The sequence below is a fragment of the Podarcis tiliguerta genome (assembly GCF_965153285.1).
Source record: "Podarcis tiliguerta genome assembly, chromosome: 5".
NCBI classification, from domain to species: Eukaryota; Metazoa; Chordata; class Lepidosauria; order Squamata; family Lacertidae; genus Podarcis; species Podarcis tiliguerta.
In genome coordinates, this window is record NC_139538.1 from 5,065,021 (window position 1) to 5,091,744 (window position 26,724).

Here is a 26,724-nt window from a genome sequence, read left to right on the forward strand (position 1 = left end):
CAGGTGCAGTCTCTGATTGCTTGGGAGAGGAGGGGACTTAGATGTCTGTGTGGAGGTGGGGGCTTTCAGTCTCAGCAGCTGATATTCATGGAGTAAGACCACCAGGAACGAGCTGCTCTGCTCATTAGGCCTGACACTCAACCAAGTCTGTGGAGCTCGTGTTTTTGTAAGAGAGATTTACATCCAACGATTACTGACCAGCACACTCCTGTGACAACTGCCCTAAGCTCCTTGCCATCAACACCCCAAGCGCCACCACAGCAGCCTGCTCAGATCCTTCAGGACCATCTTTATTTTTGCTCCTGTTTCTACACGTATCAAAAGGCACCGGGGCTGCTGCAGAGTTTTTCCAAGGCCACTCGGCAAAGTGCTAGCTTGGTACTGCTCTGGTCTCGCTCGGGTCCCCCTCTGCGTGAGCTCACAGAGCCTTCCAAAGGACCAGTGTTGGCGGGACGTCCCTGCAGGACATAACAGTCTCCTCTTGGCCTGGACGGCTTTGCTGGGCCCCAGAAGCGGGTCTCGTGGTTCCCGCGCCCAGGAGTCCTCCAAGTGGGCCCAGTCTTTGGTGAAAGAGGAACCTGAGGCTGCCCGCGGCCAGTCCGGCAGGACCCAGAGATCAGCCCCAGCATAACCTGCTGCCCGCCCTCACTTCTTGACACACCACACCGCTCTGGTGCCCTGCCACTCCCCAACCCTTGACCGTCACGGGGCATCAGCAAGCCAGCCAACCACGGCTTGGGCCGACCTCGCGCAGCACCCAACCTAGAGCTCAGTGCTGGTGACAGCGCTGACCCCGTGCACCAGCAGCGTAGGGCCCAGCCCTCGAGTGAGCACCTCCAGCTGCTCCAAGTACCTGCCGTACAGGCTGGTGTCTGCTGGGGGGCGGGGCAAGTAGAGGAAGCGGACGGTGGGGGCGGAGCTCTGCTGGAGGATGAGCTGGTTGACGGCGCTCAGGTACTCGTCCGTCACTTGTGCCGCGTTTCCGGGGAAGTCGGTGTCGCCGGCCATCTCCTGCTGGCGGTGCCAGTGGAGGGCCACTACGCCGTCCCACAGCACCGTGTGAATGTCTGCCTGGATGCGCAGGTCCTTCAGGAGCTGCCGCAGCTTGTCCTCCTGGCCGCGGGGGCGAGCACCGCTCTCCATGCAGAGGAAGAGGCGCAGGCGGGCCCGGCGCCAAGCCCGGGCCATGGCCAGGACGCAGGCCATCTGTAGCAGGAAGAGGCTGCAGGTGTTCACGTAGTGGGCGCTGTCGGGCCGCAGCAGGTTGATGGGCCAGACGTCGATGAGGGGCTGGGCCCGCCACCCCAGCTCCTGCGGCGGCTTTAGCTCCTCGAAGGAGCGCGCCAGCAGCACGTTGCGCTGCATCTTCAGGGCGTCCGCGATGATGGCCACGTACTCCCGGGGAGAGAGGCACTTCTGCGTCCCCGACGTCCACGGTGGAGGGAAGTTCTGCCAGGCCACCTCCTCCCCGCTGCTGAAGGCTGGGTGCTGGGAGAGGCGGTCCTCCGAGGCGGTGTCGTCGTAGAAGCCCAGAGCGATGGTGTTGGGCCTCATGCCTCCTGGGAGAGGGAGAGAGGCAAGGGAGTATTAGTTGGGTTTCCCAAACTCGGGTCGCCAGCTGTTCTTGGACTACAACTCCCATCGTCCCTAGCTAGCAGGACCAGGGGTCAGGGATGATGGCAACTGTAGTCCAAAAACAGGCGGAGACCCAAGTTTGGAAAACTCTGGTTTGTGGCATCTACATTGTTCTGCTTTCTTTCTTAATGTTATTGTGTCTATCATGAGCTTTGAACGAAACTTCTGCTGCTGGAAAGCGGAATGAAAGTAGAATCGCAGAGTCTTAGAATTGTAGAGTTGGAAGGGACCCTGAGGGTCATCTAGTCCAACCCCCTGCTGCAGTGGAGGAATATTTCACCCAAGCTGGGACTCAAAATCCAGAGTCAACAGTCCCAGGCTCTACCGACTGAGCCCAATCAAATCAAGGAGGAGGGGCTGGGCTACAGCAACAAACAAGGTCAAGATTGGGGGTAGGTGGTTGATGGTAAAAGTTGCCCCCACGACCCCTACCTCCCCAAAACAAAGGAATGAAAATGGATTGGTGGCCAGTTCCGTCCTAGAAAATTTAAGAAATATTGCTGTATTTCATTGGTCAGCCTTGTGGGGTTTAGGAACAGAGGCAGCTTAGGCGTTTGGTTCAACTAAAGCCATATTGCGGGGCAGGGAACCTTTTGAACTCTGTGGGCCAGATCTGGATTGGTTTCGTGGACCAAATTTGCAAGAGGGGTGGCTCGCCTGTCCATCAGCTGAGGTCACCAAGGCAGCCAAGTGATTTCTCCAGGCGCTTTGAAGTCCTGAAGTTGGGACGTCAAAGCACCTTGCAGGCAGCAAAGTCCGCCCTCCGCACCACTAGAAAGCATGCCTGAATCTCATGTGTACTATTTATTAAATTTGTATACCGCCCTTCATCCTTAGATCTTACGGCGGTTTGTAGCATAAAAAGACAAGATTAAAAACACAAAATTCGTAACAAAAACCAAAACTGCAACCCCCTCCCCAAAATGTATTCATTTGCAGTATTTATTCACACACAGCCTGCCACTGCAGCTCACAAAAATCAGTTCTGAGACATCCTGCACCTAATTCCTCCTCAGCTGCCCAGTTCTCTGGCCCAAACAGAAAGGGATACTCACCCAAGCCAGAGATGAAGAGCAGCTGCTGGGTGCCGTGTCTGATGGAGTCCGAAAGGGTCAGGTTGACGAAGGCCTTGATGTTTAGCCTGTCCACTAGCTGCAGCCACGAGTCAGACTGGTGCGGCAAGGGGTCAGAAGGCAGGGAGTCTAAGAGAGAAAGGAGAGGGTCAGTTGGCCAGAGTTGGGTTGGAGCTCCAGAGCAAAGCCCACAGTGGGAGGTGACCTAGGCTAGCCCTTGGATAAGCAGGGACACATTCACACATGGAGGGGACCTGCGTGTGTGGAGGGACCTCCCTATAAGTCTATCAACAGGGGCAAACAACTTTAAGAGACAGCTGCAGAAGGCATCAGAATTCAATCTGTTGTTGGACTCTCTCAACCAAATCAGCCCCAGCCAGAATGGCAGTGGTCAGGGATAATGACACTGGAGAGTCCAGCATCTTCTGGGTAGCCAGTTACCCACCCACACCCACACCCATGGCTATTGTTTCTCCAACACCTTATTGGTACCCATTCCCCATCACTCACAGAGTTCCCAGTTTCATAGAATCATCTTGTGAACGGCCTTGAGATCTTTTGATGAAGGGCGGTATATTATTATTATTATTATTATCTCAACTAGGGCCAGGGCCTTTTCAGTACTGGCCCCGACTTGGTGGAACGCTCTGTCACAAGAGACCAGGGCCCTGTGGGACTTGACATCTTTCCGCAGGGCCTGCAAGGCAGAGCTGTTCCACCTGGCCTTTGGTTTGGACTCAGGGAAGGGCGGGGCATTAATAATAATAATAATAATAATAATAATAATAATAATTTTGCAAAAGACCACAAGGATCATATAGTCCAACCCCCTGCAGTGTGCGAATCATTCGCCCTACATTGGGGCTTGAACCCAGAACCCTGAGATGAAGAGTCTGAAGCTCTACAGACTGAGCCATCCTAGGAACACCAGGGGTGCCAACTTGAATAAAATATTGCGGGGGACCCAGGTAAACCCTGCCCTGCATAATCAGTCACATGATGCAATGCATACACACCACTTGAATGGGAATGCCCATCAACTCTGTGGGGGCCTGGCCCCCTCAAATATTTTATTGCGGGGGTTGAAGCCCCCATGGCCCCTAGAAGTTGGCTCCTATGATTCATGCGCAGTACTGTTGCGGACACACACTACCACTCATGTTTGCCAGACACACCTCACTTCTCTCAGGCAACAACCTGACTGCTGACAGATGACACGTTGATATTGTGCTGCCTTCTTCCTCCCCTGCTATGCCCCTTCTCACCAACAAAGCACAGCCCTATCTGTCCCTAGGCCTCATGTGCTGACGGTTCCCAAAGCGCATGAGCAGTTGGGATGTCCAGGAACACTCCATAACACCTCAGTCGAGAGCTGCAAAGGTCCCAAAAGCTGCAATTCGCATTCTTGGCTTCTTTTACTGCATGCCTCTGATTCGGGCGAATGAAGTGACAATGCCACTGTACTTTAAGTGTAAACCTACATATTCCACACTTTTAAGATGAGATATCGTTTGCAACTCTGCACTCCACCATTTATACGCCCTAAAAGATCATGGAGGGACGCGGGTGGCGCTGTGGGTAAAACCTCAGCACCTAGGACTTGCCGATCGTCAGGTCGGCAGTTCGAATCCCCGCGGCAGGGTGCGCTCCCGTCGCTCGGTCCCAGCGCCTGCCAACCTAGCAGTTCGAAAGCACCCCCGGGTGCAAGTAGATAAATAGGGACCGCTTACTAGCGGGAAGGTAAACGGCGTTCTGTGTGCTGCGCTGGCTTGCCAGATGCAGCTTGTCACGCTGGCCATGTGACCCGGAAGTGTCTCCGGACAGCGCTGGCTCCCAGCCTATAGAGTGAAATGAGCGCACAACCCTAGAGTCTGGCAAGACTGGCCCGTATGGGCAGGGGTACCTTTACCTTTACCTTTAAAAGATAATGGAAAGCTCTCCCCGCACGGCTCTCTTTAAAATTCACCATTTCAGAGAATTCTGTGTCACGTGTGTGGTGTGACGATGGACTTGCCCCTCGCCAAACCCAAGAACGGTTCGTTTCTCCCTCTGCCACAAAGTTCCCCAATGTGGGTGGAAGAAGCCACTTCTGACAGTGCTTGGAGCTCACAAGTGCATTCACAGAGTGTCTTCACACCTGCACCAAGTTCACCTCCTATCCACCCAAAGACCCAGGAATCCTTTCTCATTGATCTACCACAACTAAGCTGCCGTACTTTATCTTTCATATTTGCCCTATAATTCTGGTCTGATCTCTCTCTCTCACTCTCTCTTTCTAGGTGTGGTTGAAAAATGAAATTAACCATCTTCCTCTTTCTACTTTCCCCTCTTTTCAGCGGGAGGGGGAAAAATCCATTAGTCACCATGGAAACCAGAACAGCTCTGGGAGGGGCCCCTTTTGCGGCCTTCACAAAAGCAGCTGAGAAATCAATTTGCAGTACAAAGGACAGCAGGCAGGCAGAAGTGGGAGCCTGGGCAGGCGGCACACAGACCCAGGTGCGCTTGCGAATGCTTTTGGCTGGAGCATCCGTGCAGCGTGCAGCGTGAGGAGCGCTGCGCTGGTGAACACGTGTTCACCAGAAGGGGCACGTGCTCACAACTGAGAGTAAACAAAAAGGCCGAATCTGAGACATCAACTCTTGCAGCAAACTTGCACTCTGGGAGACTCAAACTTCTCAACCAGAGGCTGCTCACCTGGTGGGGCAGAACTTCCGCTCCAGCCTCCTGCCAGGTGAGTTTCTATAGTTTAACTGGAAAGGGACAGGTGAGCTGGCAAGAAGAAGAAGAAGAAGAAGAAGAAGAAGAAGAAGAAGAAGAGGGGTTTGGATTTGATATCCCACCTTTCACTCCCTTTAAGGAGTCTCAAAGCGGCTCACATTCTCCTTTCCCTTCCTCACCCACAACAAACACTCTGTGAGGTGAGTGGGGCTGAGAGACTTCAGAGAAGTGTGACTGGCCCAAGGTCACCCAGCAGCTGCATGTGGAGGAGCGGGGACGCGAACCCGGTTCCCCAGATTACGAGACTACCGCTCTTAACCACTGCACCACACTGGCTCTCAGTGGAGCAAGAACGTCGGAGCAGTGCAAATTGGTGCAAACCGATGAAGCCCAAACCGGCACTCCTGCTTATGTTTTTGTAGGGCACTGGCCTCCCTGCCGCCTCACCCCACCCAGGAAATGACAGCCATGCACTTGGCAGGAAAATCTGCTGAGCCATCCATTGAACGGTCTCAGCCCAGTATATCTGAAGGAGCATCTCCACCCACATCGTTCTGCCCAGACACTGAGGTCCAGCTCTGAGGGTCTTCTGGTGGTTCCCTCACTGCAAGAAGCTAAGCTACAGGGAACCAGGCAGAGGGCCTTCTCGGTGGTGGCACCCACCCTGTGGAACATCCTCCCACCAGATGTCAAAGAGAACAACTACCAGACTTTTAGAAGACATCTGAAGGCAGCCCTGTTTAGGGAAGCTTTTAATTTTTAACAGACTATAGTATTTTAATATTCTGTTGAAAGCCGCCCAGAGTGGCTGGGGAAACTCAGCCAGATGGGCGGGGTATAAATAAATTATTGTTATTATTGTTATTATTATTGGCTTAAGAACATAAGAAGAGCCTGCTGGATCAGGCCAATGGCCCTTCTAGTCCAGCATCTTTTTCTGACAGTGGCCAACCTGAAGCCCCAATAGGAAATTTGCAAGCAGGATCCGAACACAAGACCCCTCTTCTCCTGTGGTATTCAGATGCATTGGTACCTCTGACCGTGGAGGCAGAACATGGTCATCCTGGCTAGGAGCCATCCATAGCCCTCTCTTCCTCCCTGAATTTGACCAATCCTCTTTTAAAGCCATCTAGGGGCCATCATTGCTGCCTGCAGGAAGGAGTTCCATAGTTCAACTATGTGCAGCGTGAATAAATATTTCATCTGCCTTGACTCTTCCAACATTCAGCTTCAATGGATGTCCACAAGTTTTATTTATCTACTTTCTCCAGGCCACACATGATTTCACAAACCTCTACCCTGTTGATTCTCCCTCGCCTTTTCCTCTAAACTGAAAAGTCCCCAAAGCTTCGACCTTTCTTCATGAGAGTCGCTCCACCCCCTCAATCCTTTTGGTTGCCCTTTTCTGAACGTTTTCCAACTCTACAATATTGTTCTTGAGGCCAGGCAACTGGGCACGTTTGTTTAGTCCGTGATAAAGTTTTTGTTTAAGTCATCTATCTGATTAAGCTACTGAATATTGCGGCCCTAAAATGAAACCCACTAAAACCTCCAGCCCGATTCCAGTTTATCAGAAAAACTATTTTCTCTAACAAACAGAGAATTGGTCTGGGTTGTAGCTGACACGAAGGGTGTGGTTTCCTTCCTGTCAGCAAGGCTGCATCTTTCAGCGTGCTGGCTGGCTGGAGCTGCTGGAAGTCAGAGCCCGGCAACATATAGAGGTCCATGGCTTCCTCCCCCCTCCCATCGCACAATACAAGGAGAAGACTCGTAGCTTAGAGCATCTGCTTTCTATGCACAAGGCCTCAGGGTCAGTCCCCAGCCTATCAATCCCTGAGCAGAAGCGGATTTGGGGCAGCGTGACTGTTCCCCCCCTTCCCAGAGGCTAGGAAGCTTTGGGCTTTGGGAAGGAGGCATGAGGGCCCTGGCAGGTTCTCAAAGACCTCCTTCCTCCTTCCCAGAGCCCACTTAGCACTTGCCCAGCTTGGGGGAGGAGGCGGGAGGGCTCTGGGACCCCACCAGAGCCCCACGCCTCCTTCCCCAGGCCTGGCGCCTTGCTTGGCTGGAGCGAGGGCTGGGGAGGGGGTGTCAAATCTTGGCCACACACAGGGCGCCATATTACCGAGGTCCCCCCCTGCCCAGGAGAGCCTCTGTAGGTCTCCAATCTAGATGGGTGGGTGGTACAACTCAGTGCAAGGCAGCGTCCTATGGGCCTTCTCCCTGGGGCACACGGTTGCATCTCTCCAGAGGACTTGGGGGGGGGGTCACCCGACTGGCCTCCCGCTGCCCCCTTACCCAAGTCATCCAGCTCCACGTGGCCAAGCACATACAAGCCGCTCTTTTTGAGGTCGTTGATGAAGCTGATGAGCTGCAGGGACGTCCGCGGGTTCCGGACCATCAGCAGCACCTGCGGCCGCCAGAACTTGACGTGCTCCTTGCGGATGTCCAACATCAGCAGATACTTGCGGACCTGGGATTGGGGGGGGGGGGGAGAATTTAACATTTGTAAAAAAAGCCTGAAGCATATTTGTTTGTGTTTGTAGAAAAAGACCTGCCAAGGAAACTGAAAAACATCTTCATGTACGCAACAACGGCGACAAGAGTCTTAACAGCACAAGGACGGAAGAACGAGGAAACCCCGACTAAAGAACTGTGGCAAGAGAAACTGGTGGACTATGCAGAATTGGCAAAACTGACACACAAACTACGTGATAAGGACAACTGTGACTTTAAAGATGAATGGGAACCTTTTACAAAGTACTTAAAGAAACAACAAAATGAACTGGACTCCTTGGCAGGTTTTGAATAAACATTCACAAACTTTTTATTAGTAATATATAGATAGATAAATTAAGGATATCTACAATTTTATAACATGCAGAGAATAACATGTGCTGAAAAACCAGAGAGAGGAGCTGAGGGAAGTCTGGGGGGCTGGGGAGGGGTTCTTCTTCTTTTGGGGGGAGGGGGAAATGAGGATGATATATTTGTGATAAATTGTTATGTTGAAATTCCTAATAAAAACATCCCCCCTGCCAAAAACAAGTCAGGCTGGAGGGGTCAATGGGGTGTTAGGGGAGGGCTACTACCTCTGGTGGGGGACACATTCTGCTCCTTCTGGGGTGATTTGCTCTCCTTTGCTCCCACCCCAGCACTCAGCTCTCACCTGTGGCTCCGAGATGCTGTCAGCACGCGACAGCAGCCACAACCTAGGAAATGGCTTCCACTGGCCGGCTAAACCAGGGGAGGGCAACCAAAGGGTCTCAAATTCTTGGGGAGTTAGGGGCTTCTTTTGCATGCAAAAACAGGCTCCGGCAGATTGACCCAACGAGACCAAGAGACGGTCCAAGGGTCAAAAAGGCAGTTTCTGCACATGCAGGCTTCCTCAACCTCAGCCCTCCAGATGTTTTTGGCCTACAACTCCCATGATCCCTAGCTAGCAGGACCAGTGGTCAGGGTTGATGGGAATTGTAGTCTCAAAAAACATCTGGAGGGCCGAGATTGGATTTGGATTTGATATCCCGCCTTTCACTACCTTTAAGGAGTCTCAAAGCGGCTAACATTCTCCTTTCCCTTCCTCCCCCACAACAAACACTCTGTGAGGTGAGTGAGGCTGAGAGACTTCAGAGAAGTGTGACTGGCCCAAGGTCACCCAGCAGCTGCATGTGGAGGAGCAGGGATTCGAACCCGGTTCCCCAGATTACGAGACTACCGCTCTTAACCACTACACCACACTGGCTCACCACACAGATTGAGGAAGCCTGCTGTAGAGGGAGGTGAGGAGCAGATGGGGCTCATAGCCCATCTAGGACAGGCATAGGCAAACTTGGCCCTCCATATGTTTTTGGGACTACAACTCCCATCATCCCTAGTTAACAGGACCAGTGGTCAGGGATGATGGGAGTTGTAGTCCCAAAAACATCATTTTGCCTATGCTTGATCTAATAGAAGGAAAACTTTGATCCTGAACCTCAGCTGCCCTGCAGGACATCTTTGGGAGAAGAATAGGCTAAGGAGTAAACCCTACACAAATCCCTAAGACAGTTGAATGGCGCCTTGTACGCCTCCTTCCAGCAACTCCTACAGCCAAGCCAGTGCCCAATGTCTTGCTTTCCTTTCCTTTGGACCCCATCAGGGAGGCCGAGAGGGGGGGGGGTCTTGTTGCCTGGGACCTCCAGACACACTGCCCAGGCTTGTGCCCTGTGGAGGTCACGTTGGTGCTGCTAATGCAGCAGTTTGACTTCGTCCCAAGAGGCTATATCTTTGGACACAGGCTCTACCTACAGTGAACTAGTAGGTTTCTCACTGACCGCAGCATGATTAGCTCAGCAATGGAAGAACCAGACTGATATACCCCTGAACATATGGGAAAATAATATCTGGGATACGGCAATGTCTGGCCGTCTCACCAGACACAGGAGGGCGATTAGAGGCATAACGAATAGAAACACCCCCCCCCTTCTTTAAATATGTTAACGACCAATATCAAGATCTTATACCAAATGCTCGATATTCTCAGCGGAGGGGTTACTTTAAGCAACGTGTTTGAATGTTGAATGTGTAAGTGTATGTCTAGAGACAACGGATGAAACAAACATCATTAGCTGTACTTGTGGATAAGTTTTTAATGATTTTTGTGTTTGTATAAAAACTAATGAAAATTTGTGGTTTGTGTGTGTGTGTGTTTTAAAAGGCAGACAGATGCCCAAGCATCTGAGGTGGCGGTGGAGGGAGCCCCCTCCTCAAAGGCCCATGTCTCTACAGCTAAGCAAGGAGGCAGTTTAGCCGCAGCTTCCTTGGGCCCTGTGGATTTGGTGCTCCTCACTGGCTGATGCAGAGAGGAAGAATAATAACAGAGTGCCGTCGATGTGCACAGCGCTTTGTGCATAATATAGAATCATAGAATCATAGAATCATAGAATCATAGAGTTGAAAGAGACCCCAAGGGCCATAGAGTCCAACCCCCTGCCAAGCAGGAAACACCATCAGAGCACTCCTGACATATGGTTGTCAAGCCTCTGCTTAAAGACCTCCAAAGAAGGAGACTCCACCACACTCCTTGGCAGCAAATTCCACTGTCGAAAAGGACAGGTCTCTGAGCTGAGGAGAATACGTTCTACAATCCGACACAAGGCGATGGGGTGGTAGGAGACCAAACAACTTAGAGATTATCCTCATGGGTAACATCCTGTCAATATTACAGAGGATTTCGCCACAGGTCGGGCACGGTTGTGTGGTAAAATGTGCGCCTGAAAGTGTGACAAAACGGTCGCCCGTATCCGTCATATCAAAGAGATGTGCGAAATACAGTTAGTCTTATTTGAGTCACCCTTGTCAGCGAATATCCAGCAAAAAACCACACAGGATTTTACTGAACATGAGGCGCATACGTCTGGAAACGCAAGGAACTCCTTTGAGAGGTTCCCCTCAAAACTCTCCCACTTTTCCTTGAAAACAAGCGCTTTGCCTGAGGCGCCACAGGATTTGCTTTTTAAGAAATTCATTTTGAGAGCAAAGTTTGCCCTCCGAGCGGAGCAACGTCCGTCTCCGGCTGATGCCACCTCCTCCCGCCCCTGGGGAAGGAGGTGCGCACTCCTGGCACAGCCAGCCAGGCTTGAAGCAGGAGAGCCAGATGGGGAGCGTGAGAGGAACGCGGCACCTGCCTGTCAGCGCCCCAGATTGGCAGGAGGAGGGTTCCGCCTCAGCGCCCCACTGCCCACGCTGCGCTGAGGGGATAATGGGGGGGTGGCAAACGCTGACAGCGCCATATGCCGGCGGTTCCGCCTTGACAAGCGGGCGGCGCTCAGGGCTCCCTCTGCTCCCAGTCAACGGAGGCGTCTTGGCTCCGAGGCTGGTGGGAAGAGTGGGCAGGCCCTGCGAGAAGCCTTAGCGAGCTCCGGCGCCATCCGGGCATCCGGGATGTTAGTTTTGTGGAAAAGGGGGAAGGGTTGGGGGCTGAGGCCTGTAGCAATCAATGGATGCTTCCTGCTAATCTTCTCTGTATCGTTCCAATTTTAGTATATGTGCTTCCAAAGTGAGCACTATCAATGGATGCTTCCTGAAGGTAAAGGTAAAGGAACCCTGGCACTTAAGTCCAGCCGCGAACGACTCTGGGGTCTGCGGCGCTCATCTCGTTTTACTGGCCAAGGGAGCTGGCGTTTGTCTGAAGACAGTTTTTCCGGGTCATGTGGCCTAAGCTGCTTCTAGCAAAACCAAAGCAGCGCACGGAAACGCCATTTACCTTCCCGCCGGAACGGTACCTATTTATCTGCTTGCACTTTGATGTGCTTTTGATGTTCTGGGTTGCATCAATAGGAGTATAGCATCTAGATCAAGGGAAGTTATAGTGCCACTGTATTCTGCTCTGGTCAGACCTCACCTGGAGTACTGTGTCCAGTTCTGGGCACCACAGTTCAAGAAGGACACTGACAAACTGGAACGTGTCCAGAGGAGGGCAACCAAAATGGTCAAAGGCCTGGAAACGATGCCTTATGAGGAACGGCTAAGGGAGCTGGGCATGTTTAGCCTGGAGAAGAGGAGGTTAAGGGGTGATATGATAGCCATGTTCAAATATATAAAAGGATGTCACATAGAGGAGGGAGAAAGGTTGTTTTCTGCTGCTCCAGAGAAGCGGACACGGAGCAATGGATCCAAACTACAAGAAAGAAGATTCCATCTAAACATTAGGAAGAACTTCCTGACAGTAAGAGCTGTTCGACAGTGGAATTTGCTGCCAAGTAGTGTGGTGGAGTCTCCTTCTTTGGAGGTCTTTAAGCAGAGGCTTGACAACCATATGTCAGGAGTGCTCTGATGGTGTTTCCTGCTTGGCAGGGGGTTGGACTCGATGGCCCTTGTGGTCTCTTCCAACTCTATGATTCTATGATTTTATGAACTGCTAGGTTGGCAGGAACTGGGACTGAACATGGGAGGTCATCCCGTTACGGGGATTTGAACCGCCGACCTTCTGATCGGCAAGCCCTAGGCTCAGTGGTTTGCACCACAGCGCCACCCGCGTCCCAATCACCTACTTCCCAAGCGTTAATTCTGATCAAATGAGAATCACTAATAATAATAATGCTTTTCATTCAAATGTATCCCAAAGGGGCTTACAAACAATGAATAACATGCTAGAACATAGAACTGCGGAATCACAGAGCTGGAAGGGAGCCCTCCCCCCCCCAGGGTCATCTAGTCCCACCCTCTGCAATGCAGAAATCTCAGCGAAAACATCCATGACAAATGGTCATCCAACCTCGGCTTAGAAACCTGCAAGGAAGGAGGACATTAATAGACAGGACATTAAACTGTTTTTTTATGCAACAACAGCGGCAAGAGTATTGTTGGCCCAGAAATGGAAGAAAGAAGAAATACCGATGAAAGAAGAATGGCAGACGAAATTAATGGACTACGCAGAATTGGTCAAGATGACAGGAAAGATTCGAAACCTGTGGGACCAGAGATTCACAGAAGAATGGCCGAAATATACGAACTATTTGAAGAGCAACTGTAATCAACAAATTACGCTAGTGAGACTACAAGAGGTTTTGTAAGGAAGAATATATGAAATATTGCAAAGAAGATAAAGAAGAGAGACATTAGTTATGATACTTAAATGTAATGGTGAAATTAAGAAATGTAAATTAAGTGGAAAAGATTGGAAAATTTTCAGATGTGATTGATGGAAGTCCACCACCTCTCAAGGGAGACCATAGTAGAACATCACAAACGCAGCGAAAAATCATGTAGATTAACAAATTATCAGTAAAGCAACTGCAGTCTGTAAGACACTGCTAACAAAGCGACAGCTAACTCATCCAACGTGGGAAGATTCAGGAAGGACAAACGAAAGTATATCGTTGCACAGGGCGCAGTTAGATCTATGGAACTTGCTCCCAGCGGAGGCAGTGATGGCTACTTGACCTGGCTGGCTTTAAAAGAAGATTAGAGGAATGCATAGAGGATGTTCAGGCTATCAGGGTCTACCAGGCATGATGGCTATGTGCTGCCTCCACCGTTGGAGGCAATGGGTTTCTGAATGGCGGTTGCTGAGAATCCCAAGCAGGGAGCGCAAGGCTGCAATCAGGTCCTGCCTGGGGGGGGGGGTTCCCAAAGTTGGATCTTGGGGGTCACTGATAGAAAAGGGTGCTGGACTAGATGGGTCGCTGGCCTGATCCAGAACCGTCTTCTTATTTTATTAAGAGCCAGTCTGACCGTACACCCATATACAGCCCACGTCTTCAGCGCCTGCATGGGCTGGGTGTCAGGAGCACCGTCTCCGACTTTCTGATCCCAGGAACGCAGGAACAGCATTCCCAAGGAATAGGTCCCGCTGCAATTTGCTATTGTGAGCCCCTCAAAAGCAGCAGAGTAACGGAAGCAAAGCTGCGGAGGTTTCGTTGCATACCTACCGTATTTTTCGTCCTATAGGGCGCACTGGCCCATAGGACGCACCTCGTTTTTTGGGGGGGGAATGAATAAAAAAAATTTATTCCCCCCCCCAGCTGCGGCTGCTGCCCCAAGCCTTGCGGACACCCGCCAGAAGCAAGGGGAGCCCTCCGGAGGGCTCCCCGTGCTTGGGGCGGCAGGGTGCCGCCCCAAGCCTCGCGCGCCCGGCGGGACCTCCCGCCAGGCACGCAAGGCTTACCGACACTAGCCCGAAGCACGGGGAGTCCTCCAGAGGGCTCCCCGTGCTTCGGGCGGCAGGCTGCCGCCCCAAGCCTCACGCGCTCGGCGGGACCTCCCGTCGGGCGCGCAAGACTTGCGCACACTCGCCCGAAGCACGGGGAGTCCTCCGGAGGGCTCCCCGTGCTTCGGGCGGCAGGCTGCCGCCCCAAGCCTCGCGCGCTCGGTGGGACCTCCCGTCGGGCGTGCAAGGCTTGCGCACACTCGCCCGAAGCACGGGGAGTCCTCCAGGGCTTGCAAGGGGAGTCCTCCAGGGAACTCCCACAGGGTTTGCAAGGCTTGCGGATAGCTTCCTGAAGCCTGGAGAGCAAGAGGGGTCGGTGCGCACCGATGCCTCTCGCTCTCCAGGCTTCAGCGAAAGCCTGCATTCGCCCCGTAGGACGCACACACATTTCCCCTTCATTTTTGGAGGGGGGAAAAGTGCGTCCTATGGGGCGAAAAATACGGTAATTTACTTCTACTGATTAAGCAAATAAAAGAACGTAACGAACATGTACGGGAGAGTCAGCTCCGTCATACTGCCATCTTGTATCCAGACAGATCAAAGAAAATCCGCACAGTACTAGGGACGGAAGTCTGGAAGAGTAGTTTCCGCCCCCTCCTTTTTCACAGGCAGAAAGTAAAACAAACATGATCTGGTGATCTTTGCAATGGGAGGGATGAAAACACTGACACAGTCTTGCTCTCTGGGTGCTCAGAGAACAAGTTCCCCCTTTTTTAAATGCACGTATCTGAAGAGTGCCGATGACCTGCATTTCAGCAGAAAACTCCAACAGTGTATGGTTAAACTGTGGAACTCCCTCCCACAGGAGCCAGTGAAGGACATCAACTTGGATGGATTAGACATAAGTGTGGTATTTTATGAGTTGGGACTTCCTGTTATTTTTATTGATCATTGTTTAGTAAGTCTTCATTGCAATTCTTAAGTGTCAACTGTTTAACTGTTTAACTATTATTTGCCGATATTTAATTTTACTGTTTATTGTTATATTCTAATAGATTGTTAAATATTGCTTCATTTGATATATTTTAAGGTTATTGTGACTTTTCTTTGTACTGGATCAGATTCATTATTACGTGTGCGATTGTTGCTGCCTTTTTTGTTGTATCTTCAGCTTGCAAATGGCATTGTGCAGAGTAATATAGAAAGGCGGTACAGAGGTACCTCGGGTTAAGAACTTAATTCGTTTTGGAGGTCTGTTCTTAACCTGAAACCGTTCTTAACCTGAAGCACCACTTTAGTTAATGGGGCCTCCTGCTGCCGCTGGAGCACGATTTCTGTTCTCATCCTGAAGCAAAGTTCTTAACCCAAGGTACTATTTCTGGGTTAGCGGAGTCTGTAACCTGAAGCGTCTGTCACCTGAAGCACCTGTAACCCGAGGTACCACTATATACAAATTAAATGTGAAATGAAAAATGGGGGGGAAGCTATCGATGGCTCCTGGCCACAATGGCTCTGCAGCTGGTGCTTCTTAATCCCAGTTGTTGGAGACCACAAGAGGGGAGATTGAAGCTGAGCCTAGGTCCTGCTTCCACCCTCCCCATAAGTATCCGAGGGACCACTGTGAGGACAGGATTCTGGACTAGACAGGCCATGGGCCTGATCCCACAGGCTCTTCTTATGTCTGATGGGATGTCTGCCCCAGCCCTGGTCTTCGAACTGTCCCTGATAAAAGCGTCTTCTTGGCTGAGAAAAAACAGCCCTCGCTTTCTCTTCCTTCATCATCTGCTCCAGCCGCTAGCTTCCTGCCTCGCTGTGTGTGTGTGTGTGTGTGTGTGTGTGTGCACGCAACCGAGCAAACATGTCAGTCAGACAAGTCAGAGCTCAGGGCAGGCTAATGCATTTAGCTCCTCCGCTGCCGGCATTTGTCTTCACTACCGGGGACAAGTGCATTTGATCAGCGTCCGACGGGGTAACATCACCCTGGTGAGTAAATGTTATTACCCCAGACGCACCGCAGAGGAGGAGATCATTCCATCCCTCCTGCGCCTCCCACCCCCCCCTTCCGCACACAATCTGTGGTGTTGGCTCCCTGCCAAAGTCTCTGTGTGCCAGGGCCAGGAATGAAAGGTTGGGGAGCTGGGAGAAGAGGGAGTAAGGAGAAGAGGAAGGTGGCGTTTTCGACGCCTGCTTTTTTCCACCTGCACGGGGCCCTCCTTTCTCCCATCGATCTGCCAAGACATCTCAAAGCCAGACGGATGTCTGCAGAGGCATTGTTGGCAGCCCCAGCTAACACACCGACGTTTCCCTGCCTGCAAATGTCGCAGGGCTGTGGCCAGATTCCTCTGCCCTCCACACTGGTGTCCCCAAACAGGTGTTAGAAACTCAGGTATATAAGCTGGGCGCCAAACAGCACCTTAAAGGTCTATTCACCAGGGGGGCTGGACTAGATGACCCTTGGGTCCCCTTCCAACGCTGCAATTCTACAATTCTATGATCTCAGAAACATTGCTTGACCACAGTTCACATGTCCCAGTATCCAAGAAGCAGAAACTCATAGTGGAAATGGACATGGTGTTAATTGTGGACTACAGCAGAGGTTTTTAAATTGGGGAAAGGCTGTGGCACAGTCAAATGTATTTGTACTCAGCCCTGCACTTATTTTCCTTGATGTGATGATGGAGGGCTGTGTGTGACTCAGCTAGCTTGAGGGAGATGTCAGTCGCCAACCTGGTGCCCGCAAATCTCCACACAGTCACGAATGGACCCATGCCAGTAGCAAAACGAGCCTGGCACATGGGGGATTTTGAACACTGCCCCAAACCGCTTGCCAGAGGTCGCCCTTGTTTCCTGGTAAGGCCTGCTCAGCATGGATTAGTGGTGTTGGGGGTGCTGCACCCCAGAAGTGGATGCATTTCAGCCAAATGTGGGTGTCAGGAGGCAGTAGCTCAGCTCAGATGCCTGCAGAAGTTCTTGTTGAGCTGGAGAGCCAATGTGGTGTAGTGGTTAAAAGCGGTGGACTCGTAATCTGGTGAACTGGGTTCGCTTCCCCGCTCCTCCACCTGCAGCTGCTGGGTGACCTTGGGCCAGTCACACTTCTTTGAAGTCTCTCAGCCCCACTCACCTCACAGAGTGTTTGTTGTGGGGGAGGAAGGGAAAGGAGAATGTTAGCCGCTTTGAGACGCCTTCGGGTAGTGATAAAGCGGGCTATCAAATACAAACTCTTTTTCTTTTGTTTAGCCCTGGGAGCAGGAAAGGGCCGAGCAGAACACAGGAAACGCAGAGGGGCTGTACGCCCGCTGGAATGAAGTGTCAGGACCTACTTTGCTCCTTGAAAGGGAGGAAGTAACCAGGATGCACTCCAGGAAGCACACTCCAGGTCAAGCCAGCGATTCGTGAGAGCGCAGCTACAAGGAAGTTAGCTCAAGTCCCCAGATCTGGCGCTGGCCATGAATTCACTGGCTCTCAACCACAGCTCCATCATCTGCAACAAGGGGGACACCACCACTGGCCTACCGCACAGGGCTGATGTACTGAAATAATGTATCTGAAGCTCTTCCAACATAGAATCATAGAATCATAGAATCATAGGGTTGGAAGAGACCACAAGGGCCATCGAGTCCAACCCCCTGTCAAGCAGGAAACACCATCAGAGCACTCCTGACATATGGTTGTCAAGCCTCTGCTCAAAGACCTCCAAAGAAGGAGACTCCACCACACTCCTTGGCAGCAAATTCCACTGTCAAACAGCTCTTACTGTCAGGAAGTTCTTCCTAATATTTAGGTGGAATCTTCTTTCTTGTAGTTTGGATCCATTGCTCCGTGTCCGCTTCTCTGGAGCAGCAGAAAACAACCTTTCTCCCTCCTCTATGTGACATCCTTTTATATATTTGAACATGGCTACCATATCCCCCCTTAACCTCCTCTTCTCCAGGCTAAACATGCCCAGCTCCCTTAGCCGTTCCTCATAAGGCATCGTTTCCAGGCCTTTGACCATTTTGGTTGCCCTCCTCTGGACACGTTCCAGTTTGTCAGTGTCCTTCTTGAACTGTGGTGCCCAGAACTGGACACAGTACTCCAGGTGAGGTCTGACCAGAGCAGAATACAGTGGCAATATTACTTCCCTTGATCTAGGAGTATAGCATCTAGTAATTAGAGTGTTGGACTAGGACTTGTGAGACCAGGGTTCAAATCCTGACTCAGCCATGAAGCTCCCTGGGCGACCGTGGGCCAGTCACTCACTTTTGGCCCAACCTACCTCACAGGTTGTTGTGAGGTAAAATGAGGAGAACTGCGTATGCCACCTTGAGCTCCTTGAGAGGGAAGGTGGGACACAAACGCAATAAACAGGGTTTCCGAAACTTGGGGCTCTAGCTGGCGTTGGACTACAACTCCCATCATCCCTAGCTAGCAGAGCCAGGGATCAGGAATGATGGGAACTGTAGTCCAAAAACAGCTGGAGTCCCAAGTTTGGGAAACCCCACAATAAATAAATGAATCGACTTTGCAAATTGGAAGGTCTGGACCTTCTGTACCAACGTTGTGGGTTTTAGGTGCTCAGAACTTGCTAAAACACAACAAAACCCACTCACCAGGCCTGGCTGAGGGCCTGAGTTTCGTTAAGGCAGACCAGCAAGACAGCAGCTGGGTAATAAGAATATTCCATTACGTGCTAACAGGGTTTTTTCCCTGTTAAGTGTTGGTTTTATGACACAAAAATTAAAAGGCAAGGGCTGGGCAGCGGGCCCAACTTGCTGGGTCTGGGAATGAATCCCAGGGAAGGGCAGAACACGGGGGGAACGGCGCCAGCTGGAAGGACAAGCCGCCTGTCTGAAAGGATGCGAGATAAGAGCGTGCAGCTCCCTTGCGGAAGGGGTGGAGGCGAGTTCGAAACATTATTAGGACAACCAGGTAAATTAATCTGTATGGGGCGGGGAGGACCACCTGGTCCTGCGTTTTGCAAACGAGCTACCAGTTGCTGCAAGCTGCAGTGGGTTGGGGAGAGGGTTCTTGGGTCCTGCTTGCTGGGTTCTTTTTGTATTATTATTATTATTATTATTATTATTATTATTATTATTATTTTGGTGAACCACCCTGTGGTCGTCAGATGAAGGGTGGTCTACAAATTTAATAAATAAATAAAATAAATGCCCATAAACCCATAATAAACAAAAAAATATCGCTGCCTTCCACATCGCTTCTAATATTGAATAGCTTTAGCATAATTAGGAATCAAAAGTTTTTTTGCCTCTTTTGCAGAAAATGTATACTTTTCGAGCGTTCTGCAATTTCCTTGGGTGGCCAAAGCATGAGGCTCGCAGCCCCTGCCTTGAAATCCCTGGAAAAGGGTCTTCTTCCTCCTCCTCCTCCCACCCTGCCTGATTTATGAGAGGGCTGAACGCTGCCAAAGGGAGAACTCTTGTCTCTAAACTAGTCAACGCAGCTCCAGGTGTTTATGTGTGCAAGGAAAAGAGATTGCTCACCGTGTTTCTGCCTCGCCGTTCTCCCACAGGAGGAGCAACCGACAAACGAAAGCGCCAAAAAACATTGATTAAAACATTTCGCATCAGGAAGGAGAAAGACTTGCTTGCTGCCGACCGCGGTAGAGAGCTGGTTTTGGGGGTCCACCCCGTGCTTACCTGGTGGAAAATGAGAGCCTGGCTGATGTAGCCCCAGCTGCTGCTGGGGGAGAGGTAATGGAGGGCCACAAGGAGAACCACCATGAAGGCCACGCTGGCTGAGGCGTAGATGGGGCTGATGAGGAAGACCATGACGAAGCAGCCGGCGATGCCCAGCACACAGGTGTGCCAGGTGAAGTACCGGAAGGTGGGCCTGCAGGAAGGAGCAGAGCAGTCAGCTTGGGAGGGGCAGATCCACTTAGCTTCCAGTGGTGTCGCGGAACAGTTGGACACAGAGGAATTGTGGGAGGAACCAGCCGGGGAAGCCCCAGGGGAAGAAGGCTAAGAGTCCAGGGATTGGTGGGTGGACAGAGGGAGAAGACTGGGAAGTGGTGGTGTCGGAAGCTGAAGAGGCAACAGGGCTTAGTGAGCTGGGAGAGTCTGTGGCAGAGAGAAGTTCAGAATCAGAGGCAGCAGCTGAAGCAGGAGAGGCCAAGAAGCAAAGATGAGTCTGGCTGGTGAAGAGTCCCAGGTATCTGCCCCTCCTGCTGGAACAAGCTTCCCATCCCCCTGGTATCCCAGAACCAGGAGAGACATGAAAAGCATAGAGGAGAGACTGGCCCAGTCTCAGGTTGCTTGGGAGAAACCCTGGAGGGGAGGGGGGCTTAGGCAGTTATGGAGATGTGGGGACCTTCAGTCTCAGCAACTGCTTCGTGGGGACAAGACCTCCCAGGGACGAGCTGCTGTGCTCATTAGGCCTGACACTCTGCCAAGATCATGTTCTTGCTAATAAAGAGTCAATTGCAGTTTGTATGGTGTGATTTACTGCTGGCTGACTCCTGACAGCTTGGGAACCTGCAGTGGCGTAGCATGGGTTGTCAGCACCCGGGGCAAGGCAAGTAATTTGCGCCCCCTAACCCGGGGCAAGGCAAGTAATTTGCGCGCCCCCCCCCCCCCGCTGCACTGTCCCTCCCCCAGATAGTCCCTCGCTCTCTCTCCGCAGCGCACGCCTGGCACCCCCCCTCCACAGTGGGCGGCGACCCGGCGGCTCGGATCGGATTCGCACAGCCAGCACTGCAGTGAGAGAGAGTGAGTGAGCCAGGTAGGGGCAGAGAGCTGCGAGTGCGAGCGCGCCCCCCCAGATGTTGCGCCCGGTGCGACCGGCCCCCCCGCACCCCCCACGCTACACCACTGGGAACCTGCAGCCCTCTGGGCGTTCAAGCTGGGAGTTAGAATCACATATTCATAAAATTGTAGAGTCCAACCCCCTAAAATGCAGGAATATTCAGCTGTCCCATACGAGGACTGAACCTGCAACCTTGGCAGTATCAGCACGTTGCTCTAACCAACTGAGCTATCCAGGACTTGGAGTACAGCAATGCCTCAGGGGTCCACAGGTTTCTCTTCACTCCCTTAGGGGGTGTGCCATTCTACAAAGCAGCGTGCGGACCCTGCAGGTTGCCACTCCATCAGTTATCCCACACTAGCCCCTGAGGCCACCCTCGGATGCAACCGGGGCCAGAGTTGCAGGAAATCCATCTTATTTGGGTTGTAACCTGCCCTGTCCCAGAAGGCTCACGGCTGGTTAGCAACATTTAAAGACAATGAATACGTAACACAATTGCTTACACCCCGAGGGATCCATTAGAGAGAGTCCAACGCACTCAACTCCAGCCGCAAAATGCTTGAGTAAGTAGAAGGGCTCTCAGATCACTTTCCCTAGGCTGCTTCATAGATTCCAAGGTTTAAGCATGGCAAATTGTACACGCATGAAATTTCCTGCACAGAGCTGCTTCTGCATGCAATTTGCAGCAGTATCACATGCATGCAGGCAAACACACATGGGATGCATGGTATTTTCAACATGAAAATATGGGCAGAAATTCAGGTGGCGTGGCTAACTCCAGGATGAGGATGCAGTGACAGGAAACACTACACCTGGTGAATTTCTGCCTGTCACACAACTGTAGCAGGCACAGATAAGGATTTTTTTTAGGGGGGAGGGGAAGAAGTGTGAGAATGCTTTTGAGCAGACGGTTGGAAAAAAACAGCATCTAAGTTTAAACGTGGGTTGTAAGCAGGCTGCCCCAGTTATCTGGCAGAAGTGTTTGGCTGACCTTATTGGAAGCAGAAAGCTGGGCTAGAGGTCTGATTCAGCCGAGAAGCCATTACAGAGTAAAACACACGCTTTTTTTATTATCTAATGACACCTGCAAGGAGAAAACTACTGAAATCAGTTAGTTTCAGGAAAGGAGCCAAGCTGAGATTCCTCAACCTCTGTCAGCTGAAACGCAGACCCCTCACCACCTGCAAGACAGCAGAATTGCAAAAGGCGAAACCTTCCCCCATCACTGCAAGATTCTCCTATTGGATTTCTGCCTATCAAGGGCTTTTTTAAAAAAAGTCCAGTGCCTGTATCAGAAATGGGGGGGGGGGAAGGAAAGTGATATCTCTTGACATACATGGAAGCCCTGTGGTTGGATGATGGGGTGTGGACAACTTTTTATCTGGAAGAAAGGATTCCCTCAGAGTTGGCCTTTCCTAGATGCAGGATTCTTGGGTTGACAAGATTTGCTAAGCAAAAACTTTTAAAAGCTGACCATTTCTGCACCTACCTATTGAACCTGCCCTGTTCGAAGGGGCTGCAATAAATTTTAAAACCAAATGCCAAGCAACACCCAATTGACTTGAAACAACAAAAAATACCGCACACATCATTGCAATTTATATTTTAATCACGCAGCTGCTCCGATAGGATTCCCCACCTTCCCACGGGATCTTAGCACGTATCATTCATTATAAAGGCACTAAAAACGCTAGCGATTCCTATTGATCCGCATGCATTAAAGAGTTACATCTTCTTGAGTAGTTAAAAATTCCGGGCCAGAGAGACCTGGATTCAAATCCCTGCTCAGCCATGAAGCTGAGTGGGATATTTCATTGCCCATCGTGGCCTAATCTTCCTGTTGGAATAACAATAATGTCGTCGAACCGAGGCCATTGCTCTGTGGCAGAAGCACAGGACGTAAACACAATTTTTAAACAACACCAAAAAATGTGATTTTTTTAAGGAAAACAGCACCTAGTCCTTAACATTTGCTTGTTTATCTCCCCTCTGGGACAAGTAGCCTCAAATCTCACTGAGTAATGAGGACAGCTGATGGCTGCCACACCTCAAGAGAGTTGTAGGTTTTCCTTGCACTGACCACATACAGGAAGAAAAAGTGTTTGGTTGTTTTTAATCCCAGTTTTGGTTTTTAATTTCAGCTTTTGGGGGGGGGGCAGGGAGAGGGAAGAAGAAGCCAAAGGGGGCTATCAATCCTGCAGAGAGAGGAGGGGGCAGCAGGCAGGGTGTGCTCTGCGTGGCACCAAGCCAGCCCCGCACTGGAAGGTTGGCGCGGTTGGCAGAGCGCACGAACCGAGGGCGCCGGCAAAGGGCCTCCTTTCTACGGCTTAATTAAATTGTTCTCATCTAACCCGCTGTCTTATCTATATTGCTTAGGGAGATTTAAAAAGAGCCCCGGAATGCTAATTGCCCTCTGCCACTCTTGCGTAGCCGGACCCGCAAAAATAAAAAAATGCACAATGGCTGTGTGTATTTACTTGTGTGTGTAAGAGAGAGAGAGATGGGGGGGGGGGACTCAGAGAAGGGAGACGCTCCTCTTTTGCCGCTGCTCGGAGGGGAAGAAAAGGTGAGGGATAAAAACGCAAATGGTGGTTAAGTGTGTAATCGATGTGTATAAAACGCGGGTCTCTCCTGGGCCCTGGCAGCGAGCCGCAGTATGCATTAGAGCCTCTGCGAAGCACACAGAGTTTAACCCCCTCGCGGGATGCTGCAGCCCCAGCAAGGACCAGAGAGGTTAAATGGAGGGGAAGGGAGCCACGCTCAGCTCCCAAACCCACACATGCACAACGCCTGCAACTTTGGCCAAGGGGCCTCAGCCCAAGTTCGGCAGGCTTTTCGCCAGCCTGGTGCTCTCGAAGGTGTTTCTGACTACACCTCCCACCACCCCAGCTACTTAAGAACATAGGAAGAGGCTACTGGATGAGGCCAGTGGCCCTTCTAGCCCAAACATCCTGCTATCAGTGGCCAACCAGATGCAAAACAAGCAAGCAGGATCCGGTGCAAGAGCCCTCTCTCCTGCGGTTTTCACAGCAACTTGGATTCAAAAGTATTGCTGGCCCCAGCTGCAGAAGGCACATTAGGCATCAACAGCCCTTTCCTCCATGAATTTGTTGAATCCTCTTTCAAATACTGTACAGTGGTACCCCGCAAGACGAATGCCTCGGAAGACAAAAAACCCGCTAGACGAAAGGGTTTTTCATTTTCTGAGGTGTTTCGCAAGACGGATTTTCCAAAGGGCTTGCTTTGCTCCTGTCATGGCGACCGTCGCACACTTGCTTCCCCGCTCCTCCGGCTCCCTCCCACCTTCCTGCTGACAGCTCCTCCGGCTCCCTCCCACCTTCCGGCCGACCTTCCGACCTTCCGGCTGCCTCGCGCCGCTGCCCACCGCCCTCGCGCGCTCCCCTCAGGAGCCGTTGCCGCCAGCAGCCAGCGCTGCAGCCGGAGTCGCGCTCCTGAGCCCCGCCGCCCTCCAGCAGCCGCGTCGCGCGGTGTCCACAAGGCGCGGGTGAGTCCAAGGACCGGCTGCGGCAGCTGCCCTGCTTCTCCCCGCCCCTCCCCGCCATGGTGCTTCGCAAGACGAAAAAACTTGCTCTACGAAAAAACTTGCAGAACGAATTAATTTCGTCTTGCGAGGCACCACTCTATATGCATTTCTGCATATACCGTAGATTCCGGCGTATAAGACGACTTTTTAACCCCGGAAAATCCTCTAAAAAGTCAGGGGTCGTCTTATACACCAGGTATGGGTTCGCTGGGCAGCAAAGCTGCCGCGTATAAGACTGGGCATATAAGTCGACCCCCCAAATTTGGGAGGTCATCTTATACACCCAGTCACCTAATACGCCAGAATCTACGGTATTCTGCCTGGCGTACACATTTTTGGACCCAAACCAATGGCTTCAAGTTACAAGAAAGGAGATTCCAACTAAACATCGGGGGGGGGGGGGACTCTCTGGCACCCTGCCTGACAGTGGAACAATCTCCCTCGGGAGACTGTGGACTTCTTTCCTTCCTCAGAGGTTTTTAAGCAGAGGTTGGATGGCCAATCAGCCATGGATGCTTTAGTTGAGATGTCTACATTCAGGGGGTTAATAATAATAATAATAATAATAATAATAATAATAATAATAATAATAATTTTATTTATACCCCACCCTTCCCAGTTCAAAAGCCGGGTCAGGGTGGCTAACAACAAATTTAAAACACTTAATTATAAAAGCAGCATAAAATACAGTATAAAAACATGAATAACAATAAAATTCAAAAATCCATTTAGGGGAAATAAGCATTAGATAATCCCCAGGGCTAGCTGGCTGAATTGGTCCTACTTGGGCCAGAGAGGAGACAAGGGGAGAAATAGCTGTGGGGTCCCAGAGCGGGTGATCTTCATAAAAGGGGAGGGGGAGGGAAGGAAGGGGAATAAAAGATCAGGCTAAGTTCAAATTGAAAGCCAGGTGGAATAGCTCTGTCTTACAGGCCCTGCGGAAGGAGGTTAAATCCTGCAGGGCCCTGGTCTCATGGGAAAGAGCATTCCACCAGGTCGGAGCCATCACTGAAAAGGCCCTGGCCCTGGGGGAGGATAGTCTGACCTCCAACTCTACAATTCTATTATTCTATGTGATGGGCCATGCTTCAGCAGCTCCCTGCCTCCAGTCAGCAGAGACCTCATCTGGTCTCCAAGAATTATTGGACCTCAACAGTTTCTGAAGTCATACCATGGTGGACTTTCCTCACGGGATTTCAAAATAAATTTTGGGCTGTTTCAAGGGAGGTGTTAAAACGCATGCAGATGGAGAGAGAGGTTGCCCCTTATCTGTCTGTTTGTGGTAACCAGACATATAGCTGGTCAGTGCTGGAGGAAAACTCTGCACGTGCTCAGGAGCATTGAAAAAGTAACGCAAGCTCTTGTTTACTTTAAAGGCGGGGACATGCCCAGAGCTGGAGGAACAAGACGCTAAACGATCATGTTTAAAAGGCGGCCAGAGGAGGCTGCAAGAATGAAAGAATCTCCCCCACCCTCTTCGACTTGTATGCAAAGGCGCATCAACTCTCAGCAGCAGGGAGCTGCCATTCACCAGTGCTGATAATTGTGGGGAGACATGTTCCTCTCCATATTCTCTGGCTTCTCAGAACTAGCCAATGCTGGAAAGGGCTCCACCCAGCGTGGTGCTGAGTCCCCATCACTCTTACTGAGAAAGGTCTCGATTCAATTACTCCTTTTTGGAAGGGCTCAGCCCCTGGGCAGGATGAGGCCCCACTTAGCGAGAGCTAAAGAGCTGTCTGCAAGGATGAATGTCACACAGGCGTGATGAGGGGGGAAAGAGCGGGTGGCTGGTTAACGTGGTGTCAGAGAATTAGGGAGGCCAAAGCAGGCAATTCGGCTTTTGGCCAAAGTAGGAGGAGAGGTGGGATGAAATGCGCCACAGCTGGGTGGGAGAACCTGGATGCCCCAAAGCCACTCTTGGGGAACACCCTAAAACTCAAATACCCCCTTTAACGTCTCATAACCTGCCATCTTTAGGGGGTCCGTGCAGGATCTGCATTCTAGTTTAATCAGGGATAGAGACCCCATGGCCCGCCAGATATTGCTGGACTACAACTCCCATCATCCGTGACATGGAAGGGGCTGATGGGTGTTGGAGTCCAGTTGGGAGGGCAGAAGGTTTCACATCCCTACACTGAATGGATTGCCAGGGTGGTGGTTTCAATTGTTAAATGTGAACCTAGGAAGCTGTCTTATATGGAACCAGAACACTACAGTCGGCAGAGAACAAGATTTTAAATCTCAGGGTAGTGGGTTCGAGTCCCACATTGGGCAAAAAGATTCCTGCATTGCAGGGGGTGGACTAGATGGCCCTTGCGGCCCCTTCCAACTCTATTTCTACACTCCATTCAGTATAGCCTACTCTGGCACCGGCATTTGCAAACTGG

The 26,724-nt window shown here is 51.3% G+C and overlaps 1 protein-coding gene across 2 annotated transcripts in view; it reads right to left on the minus strand.

Moving 5' to 3' along the window:
- Positions 1-264: 264 nt before the first annotated feature.
- Positions 265-26,724, minus strand: part of LOC310678285 (solute carrier family 12 member 9-like) — a 101,876-nt gene continuing 75,416 nt past the window's right edge. For both annotated transcript variants that reach the window (XM_083442040.1, XM_083442039.1), the window contains exons 10-13: positions 19,689-19,881; positions 7,722-7,896; positions 2,691-2,837; positions 265-1,559 (exon numbers count right to left, since the gene is read on the minus strand). In XM_083442040.1, coding sequence (XP_083298166.1) covers positions 763-1,559; positions 2,691-2,837; positions 7,722-7,896; positions 19,689-19,881 — 1,312 coding nt within the window. In that variant the 3' untranslated portion in view covers positions 265-762. The remainder of the gene's footprint in view (positions 1,560-2,690; positions 2,838-7,721; positions 7,897-19,688; positions 19,882-26,724) is intronic.